Genomic DNA, 9,008 nt, shown 5'->3' on the forward strand with positions numbered 1-9,008 from the left:
TCTACAACCAAAATAATTAATTTTAATGTTAACGAGTTTTATTTAAAAAGAAAACCTTTACTTATGTAAAACTTGAAAAGATTTTTTTGGGTTGATTTTAGGTTTTTGTATGGTTTTTTAAAGCCATTAATGAGTTTATCTAAATATATATAATATATTTTTAGATATCTAAAGTAAAAAATTGTTGAAAATTGAATTATTTAGTGAAAATATATAAAATTATTTATAATCTTAAGAAAGATATATTTTTAAAGGATGATGACGTTTTATATTGGTTAATTTATTTTTTTGTGGTCATTTGTTGAATTAAATATTTTTATTATCAGTTTTTTAATTTATATTTTTTTTCATTTATTTTAAAAAACACGTTGAAAGAGTTTGAAAATTTATTGTTTTTTGCTAAAAAAATTATTCAATCATCAAAGACAAAAAGCAAAACCATGGCAACTATTGTAGGGTGAAAACCTTGGAGGAACATGGGACAAAAAGGTGGGTGAGGAAATACATCATTTGCACGAGAAACTTCAAGAAATGACAGAAGAACAAACCAAGTAGAATTAACATTTTAACTTGCTGTTGGATGATGAAATGGCTACGTATTTTGAAGACTTTCATGACCCATAATTAAGGCATCGGAGACGGAAAAAAGCAACAACTCAGTTCCAAACGGGGAAGATCGTACGGTTATAAACCTGAGATCAGGAGAAGGAAGTAGTGATTGTTCCCGTGGCACTAGATAAAAGAAAAGAAAAAAAAAAGATTTTCGTACAGTCACCTAATTTGTTTTTATTACACAGTTGGCTCTATTGTTTTACTTATTACACTGAATCTTCATTTTGATGAGGGAATGTTTACATTTCATCCTTGGTATGATTTGAAATTGGACGTAAGACTATTGTTTGAGGCTTTTGTTGATAATAGAGGATTAAAAGGGGGTTATGGACACTGATTAAGATTGTTTTTTATTTAAAAAATATTTTTTTATAATTTATTTTTTAATATCAGAATATAAAAAAGAATAAAACAATATTCAACCGCTGGGCCAAAAAATCTTTAAAAATAATTTATCAAATTTTCGTTTATAATATGTGGATTTAAACAATAACACTACTTTTGGAATAAATTTTAATCTTTTTTTATATATAATTTATTATAATTTTAATTTGAGATTGATATAAATCAACGAGCAATAATTTATAGAATATATATTTATCCTCTCGAAATTTTAAAATTGAAGAAAAAAAGTATTTTCAAAACTCAAGCTATATGATTTAAAGAGTTAATGTGAATAATAAATTTTAAATTAATTTAATTAGTATAATATGCATAATTAGCAATTAGATAATCCATATAGAAACATACTTCGTACCCTTAATCCTGAATTTTATCAATGATCGATCTAATTTCAAAATCTCATTTGGAGAAGAGAAACGTGAGAAGAAAAAAAAAAAACTCTTGCAAATTGACTAGATCGTGATGAACTCAATTGATGCATTTGTTATTTTAATATTATATTGATATAGGATTGGAAGCCATTTTTAATTTTTCCATCCCTCTCTTTGACTCTTTGTCTACTTTTCTTCCCGATACTTCGAATGTGAATGAGAAACAGTCAACTATCAAGAATGGTAAAGGGGGTAGGTTGCTTTATTTATATATATATGGTAATTAGTTCGATTTTTTTATGATATAATCCATCTTTTCTTAAATATATATATTCTAATTTTCTCCTGTTTCTAGAAAAACATACGAGTCAGGTTTAGATCTCAAAGTTCATTTTGAATTTAATTATTTAGATAGGAAAAAAAAATAAAAAAAATTAAGTAGTCGTTTTTGTCATCTACTTAATTATATGCATTTAACTTGAATTCAATAATTACATTTCAAATGATAAAACATGACTGAAGGAGAGACCAAATTAAGGATCCCCAGCAAAGAAAAGAAGAAATTGGCTACTAATAAACTATTAAATTACTAATAAATTACATGAATTATATATGGTATGTTGGGTTCATATATTTTCTGCACATTGTACAGAAACAATTCTTCCTAAAAATATGACCCGCTAATTAATTACATACAGAAAGTTGGGTTCTTATTTTCCTCTATACAGAAAACACTTATGATTTGCCTTTTCTCACTGCTCTTTTTTTTTTTGTCAATTTGTGTAAGAAAACAAAAATGGAGTTGTCAATTTCGACATTTTAGGGAAGCCATCGTCATAATCGGACGTCTTGTGAAATCGTCACCACTTGCGTAAGTTTTCAGTGTATAAAACCATTCTCCCACACCCTCAAGGACTCACAAAATCCCACACTCCATTTCAGCAACAAAAATCAATCCAACTTACTTCTTTTTCCCTACAATTCCAGCGACTAAGATGGGAGTCATGGGAGTACAGCCTCACATCCTCCTTGTCACATTCCCAGCTCAAGGTCACATAAATCCAGCCCTTCAATTTGCCAAACGTTTAGTAGCCATTGGTGCACATGTCACCTTTTCTACAAGCATGGGTGCCGCACGTCGGATGTCCAAAACCGGAACTTATCCTGAAGGCTTGTCTTTTGCTGCATTTGATGATGGTTCCGAACATGGGTTCAGACCCAGTGATGATATCAACCACTACTTCACCGAGCTCAGGCTAGTTGGCTCAAAATCTCTGGCTGAACTTATTGTGGCAAGTTCCAAGAATGGCCGGCCATTTACTCGTGTGGTTTACTCCAATCTCATACCATGGGTGGCAAAGGTGGCACGTGAACTAAAACTCCCTTCAACGCTTCTGTGGAACCAATCTCCTGCTCTTTTAGACATCTTCTACTACTACTTCAACGGCTATGGTGATACTATTAGGGAGAATATCAATGATCCAACGTTTTCGCTGAAATTACCCGGATTGCCTCCTCTTGGCAGCCGCGACTTACCCTCATTTTTCAATCCTAGAAATACACATGCTTTCGCAATCCCGGTAAATAGAGAGCATATAGAAGTCCTTGATGAAGAAACCAACCCAAAAGTTCTTGTCAACACCTTTGATGCATTAGAGTGTGAGGCTTTGAATTCAATAGGCAAGTATAAGTTGGTTGGTGTTGGCCCTCTGATTCCATCAGCCTTTCTGGATGGAGAAGATCCAACAGACACTTCTTTTGGTGGTGATCTTTTTCAAGGCTCAAAGGACCACATAGAATGGCTTAACTCGAAGCCTGAATCCTCTGTGATTTATATAGCATTTGGAAGCATATCCGCTCTGTCAAAGCCACAAAAGGAGGAAATGGCTCGTGCCTTGCTAGAAACTGGCCGTCCATTTTTGTGGGTCATAAGAGCAGATAGAGGAGAGGAGAAAGAGGAAGGTAAGCTGAGTTGCAACGAAGAGCTTGAAAAGCAAGGAAAGATAGTGCCGTGGTGCTCTCAAGTGGAGGTTTTGTCACATCCATCAATAGGCTGTTTCGTGACACATTGTGGGTGGAACTCAACCTTTGAGAGCTTGTCTTCTGGGGTGCCAATGGTGGCTTTTCCACAATGGACTGACCAATTGACGAATGCTAAGATGGTTGAAGATGTATGGAAGACGGGGGTGAGAGTCACGAGTTCTAACAAAGAAGGGGTAGTTGAAGGCGAGGAGATAGAGAGATGCTTGGAGTTGGTCATGGGCGGTGGAGAACGAGGAAGTGAGATAAGAAAGAATGCCAAGAAATGGAAGGAATTGGCAAGACAAAGTTCTAAAGAAGGTGGCTCTTCTTACAATAATCTGAAGGCTTTTGTCGACGAGATTGCAGGAGTAGCTACGTCGTTTGAAATATGAGATTTGGTTTTCGTGAATAATCTACAAAGCAAGGAAGGATTAGAACCCTTTGAAGTTATTTCCTTTATCATGTAAGCAAAATCTTAACCTTTAAATTCATGAATTATGAAGAGTCAAATATCTCTTCATGTAAAATAAGTTCTTATTTTTTATTATTAATAATAAAATATTTCTGTACTTCGACTAGAAAATGAGGCATGCGTGTTCATTTTGTAATTAATCAAGTCCCCAGCTTGCCTGCTTGATGCTACCTTCCCAATGCCGTTCTCCAGATCGATCTACTGGAAATTTCATTCCTTCTCTTCCTTCACGTATTGTTCTAAAAGGCTTGTATGATCTGTTTTAAACAAGATTAATTACCCAAATTTAGTAAATGAGTTTAAAAATGCTAAATTTTGAAACATTTAAAAGCATAAAGGCGACGAAAAAAATCTCCAATTCCACCAAGGCGGAAGAGAAATTTGAAACGAACTCATCCTACCAATGTCAACATGCAAGCGGAAGCAGAATGAACTGTCCTATTACGGCAACTAGCCTTTGGTGTTGTTGACTTAAATGAAAGGTTTAGATGATACTGAATGCGTGATTGTGATTGAAAATAAATAAAATCCTGAATGAATAGAAACTATCTTAATATTTTACGATTTCTATACGACAATATATTAAAACCAAGGGAAACAAGTTTTTTAATATTTAAACCCAAGTATTTCTGAAATATTACAAGGAAGTAATGTTAAAACCATAAGAAATATGAGTGGATTTTTTTTTTTCTTTTTAACAAAAGACTACATTTTTTTTGAATTAAAATTTAGCATCTTGAAAACAAATTAAATGGAATTAAAGTGTTTTTACTCGCTTTTAATTGAACGTAGATATTGAAGGTTATTAACTCACGCAAACCCTGTTCTTTTCATCATGCCTCGCAACCCCCCAGAATCCCTTTCCTGGCTGGTTGAGATCACCAACGTTTGACCACAAAAGAAAACAAAAATCAATTGAGGGATTTTACTATTAATTGCCTGAAATTTCCCATCTTTTTTAATACAAAACCAAACCGAAAACGATCATAAAGATTTTTATTACAAGGCATTGATCTTTTTAATGGAGTGACGCACGGACTGAGAATTGGTGAGAAAGAAGGCAACGACTTGTCAAGCGCGGCACCACATTATGGGACCAGGGACGTTATGGATTAATAATAAGAAAAAAATTAAAAGACGTGAAAGGCCGACAAATAAACTTGGGTATTTTTTTTCATCTTTGCATGGCGTCATTGTTGCCGTAACCGTTGAAATTTAAATTAAGGCCTGCTGAAGCAGCTTGTTGAAGCAGCGTCAAGGCTGCCATTGTTGAAGAAGCGGATATGCTGATGTGAATCATGTGACAAGTGAAATGTTTTCTTCTGCGTCCCATAGTGCTGATGCAACGAGCTCAAATATGTTATTTCCAAGTTTGGACGCTATGCTAACTTGAAAAAAAAAAAAAAAAACTCCACTATTAATGCCAAGTGACAACATCCTCAAACAGGATACCCTGTACATCACAGAACGTCAAACTCAAAAACAGAACATGGAATAGTTAAAAACTAGATGCGCTGCGGGTTTGTAAGTGAAAATGGCTAACTGAAGAAATAATAATAAAAAAAAAGGCAGTCAAAGCAACTTTTGTTTAAAAAGTCGAAAGTGTTAGGGAGGAATTTAAATAGACTTTAAGGTTATATTTGTTTTTTAAAAAATAATTTTTAAAATTTTTTTATGTTTATTTACCATTAAAAAAGTTAGTTAATGAAAAATATTTTTCGGTCAACAAAAAACATTTTCCAATTAACGAAAAATATTTTCTGGTTAATGAAAAATATTTTTCAGTAAAAAAAAAATTTGGCTTGATTTTCAGGAAAGTGTTTTTCTTTTTAGTTGTGTTTGTTTTCCGGAAAGCGGGAAAACACTTTCCAGATTTTCTAGTGTTTGTTTTTCAGAAAGTGATTTCTGGAAAATCACTTTCCAAACTTTCTTGTGTTTATTTGCTGTTAGGAAAGTTGGTAAACGGAAAACACTTTCCAGTCAAAGAAAAATTTGACTTGATTTTCAGGAAAGTGTTTTCCTGAAAAATTTGGGAGGAAAACACTTTCTGAAAGTTGTGAAAAATTTAGAAATATCATTATTTGCTGATTATGTCAAATTTGATCTTCAAACTTTTGATTGCTATATATATTTTGTTTTGAATATTTATTTTTCAATTTCATTTCTTAAAATTTAATTTTTATATTAACTTTGGTCCTCATATTTATAAGTGTTATTTGTTTTTCTCCTATTATTTTTTTATTAAAATTTTTTATCTATCAAATTTGGTCCTCATTCTTTTAATTATTAATTATTTTATTTGAAATACTCTATGAAATGTTTATTATTATTAATTTAATTTCTTCGTCTTTTTTTTTAGATTTGATTTTTATTATTTTAATTATTATTTATTTTATTTGAGATAATTGATGATTTTTTTTTTCAATTTCATTATTATTCAACTTTTTAATTTATAAGATTTGTTCCTTATTATTTTAATAAACTTGAGAAAAATAAAACATTAATAAATTATTTTTCAGTTCATTTTTCATAACATTACTAAACATTAAAAAATGATTTACTTTTTTAAAATTTATTTTTAAAAAAATTTATTTTTTTTAAAATAAAAAATGATTTACTTTTTTTTAAAAAAATTTTCTTAATTTTTTTTTTTTTTAAAAAATAACTTTCCTCCTGCAAACATAAAAAAAAAAAAGGGTGGGCAGGATGAGCAAGCTTACAGCCAAGGCAAATGCAATGCTAAAAGCGACAGTGACAGACGATAAATATAAGCAATGGCCTAGCAAGCTAATAAAACGAAGGAGCTAGCAAGGCAAAAAGCACATGCGCAAAAAAGGGCAGATCAAGCACATCAAAGATGCATTATTAAGTACCCTAGATCAAAATGAATATGTTAAATGTTGCTGGAAAGTGGAACAAAAAACATGAAAGAGTTGAGAAGCCAAGCACGCTAAATGGTCAGTAAAGAATGTTGAGCAGCACTGGATAGAAACAGAAAGCATGGTAATTAGTTCAATGGCAATTACTTAGGATGAGGAAAGAAAGGATAAACAGGGTAAGCAAAAGGAGAAGACACAGAGGCAAGGATAGTTATCATAGGGTAGCAGGAGACGCGGGAGCCTGAGCTATGAACCTGGAGAAAAGAAAACACGGGCACGACTGTTACTGCTGTGACAACACTAAAAGTAAATGGTGTTGTTCTCCGAATCAAAGAAGTTCAGGGAATAGAAAAAAATAGCAGAAAAGCAAGCAATTTAAGACTAAGAAAGCTTGCCATGGACAAAAACTCATGATCATTAGTTTAAAAAACAGATCATAACAGCAGCAAGGTAAGCTTGTTGAAACTATACAACGATGCATCACAATGGAAACCACGACAGCAAGGGGGCATACCCCAAGCAGCAAAAGAGCAAGGAAGCACGATGAGCCACTGACATGATAGCCTCTAACTAGACAAATCAGCAAGCAAGCCGTGTTAGGACAAATGCAAGCTTGGGAGCGTTCCTGCAAATCTGCCTTTTTTTTCTTTTCTTTTCTTATAGGAAGGGGGAAAGCAAACCAAAAACATAGTTAGCCAAACAAAAAAATAAACAAAAAAGCTCTATTGAAAAAGAGTGAAGAAGTCGTGAATAACAGCAGCCCTCACCCAGGCAAATGAAGAAAAGTAGCAGAACAGAACCAAAAAACAAGATTAGAAAAGGCAGTATAGAAACAAAACCAAAGCAATTCAAGTAAGAAACGCATTCTGGACAAACCAAGCTCAAAGATACCCTCTTTTAATAGACTCGAATTGTTCAGTAGTAAAAGAAGAAGAAGAATAACAATCAAATTCGTTTGACTAATTGCAAAAGATCTTTGTCTCAGCTCAGATTCACCAGAAACTTTTGTCCAATCATTTCTATAAGCATTACACAAAGCTAAAACATAAAACAATTTTTTCTTTGCATTGGCAAGTAACAATTTCAAAGCTCGTAAAACATCTTTGTTCATGCATAGACCAAATAAGTGAATGGTGCCTTTACCTTCACGATGGAAAAAGACAATCACAAGGAAAAACAGTAGCACACAAATGTATGACAACTCGGGAGACTAAGTTGACAGAGCGAAAGTGCGAAGCAGAGGGCAACAAAAAAACAAAACAAAAGACAAAAAGGTAGGAAATGGGTCTAGTTGGCAAAACTGACGAGGAAAAACTAACCTTGCAATCCCATGTAATCACCCACTGTCCAGGGAAAATAGACAGATGCTCACAATCCAAAAGAAAGCCAACCCATCAATAATATCACGTGGCTTTTCAATGAAGAGATACGAAATAAAAAATAAACATGGAAAAAAAAGCCACCGAATTCAGTTAGTAAACAACGAGCTAAATGGAGAGGAACATTCAATTCAAACCTGAAACCAAACATAGTAACCACCCCAGCCAAATTAGAAATTGAAACAACTTAAAAAACCAGTAAAAAAAGAGAGTAAATGAGTGGCTAATCAGCTATTATCAGTTGATACTTTTATTGGTTGATCGATTGGAAGGATTGAAGCGGCTTGCTAACTGGTCTCATGTTCAAAATTTACACCATAAGGGGTTTCGATATGTTCGAGTAACCATGTAAAGCCAATTTGATATAATAGATCCATAAGTTTAAGTTGCACCAAGTGACCGATAAGAGGTAAAGCTTATATAAATACTCGGAAGTTCCTGCTTAATCTCACGACCAAAGCCTTGAACAGAACTAGAACGAACAGTACTGAAACTTATCTACCTAGCTTTTCTGCTTGCTAAAGAAGGCTAAAACATGGCCATATTGATGGTTTTCTGTTCTGTTGCTTCATGGTTTCCATTTGGTTCCTTTGCACGTTCCTTCTCAAATCCCTAAAGAATCACACAAGTTTCTGGAACCAAAATTCGACGCCCACCAAGCCCTCCAGCTTTACCTATCATCGGCCACCTCCATTTACTAGGCTCAGATTTGGGGACTTCCTTGCATAGGCTAGCTCAACGCTATGAGAGTTCACCTTATCAAGAATGCTAACATGAATGCTCATCATTGAAGAAATCCATGAGAGTCCGCCCAATCAAGAAGTCTATGATAATGTTCTTTTATTGCTAGCTAATTATATGCTAATACTCA

The 9,008-nt window shown here is 33.3% G+C and overlaps 1 protein-coding gene across 1 annotated transcript; it reads left to right on the forward strand.

Moving 5' to 3' along the window:
- Positions 1–2,087: 2,087 nt before the first annotated feature.
- On the forward strand, positions 2,088–3,976 carry LOC105122733 (crocetin glucosyltransferase, chloroplastic-like). Its single transcript, XM_011022018.1, has one exon. It carries the CDS (start codon positions 2,381–2,383, stop codon positions 3,797–3,799), a length of 1,419 nt encoding a protein of 472 aa, XP_011020320.1. The 5' UTR covers positions 2,088–2,380; the 3' UTR covers positions 3,800–3,976.
- The last annotated feature ends 5,032 nt before the right edge of the window (positions 3,977–9,008 follow it).

The sequence above is a fragment of the Populus euphratica genome, unplaced genomic scaffold (genome assembly GCF_000495115.2).
Source record: "Populus euphratica unplaced genomic scaffold, PopEup_1.0 scaffold20.1, whole genome shotgun sequence".
NCBI lineage: Eukaryota > Viridiplantae > Streptophyta > Magnoliopsida > Malpighiales > Salicaceae > Populus > Populus euphratica.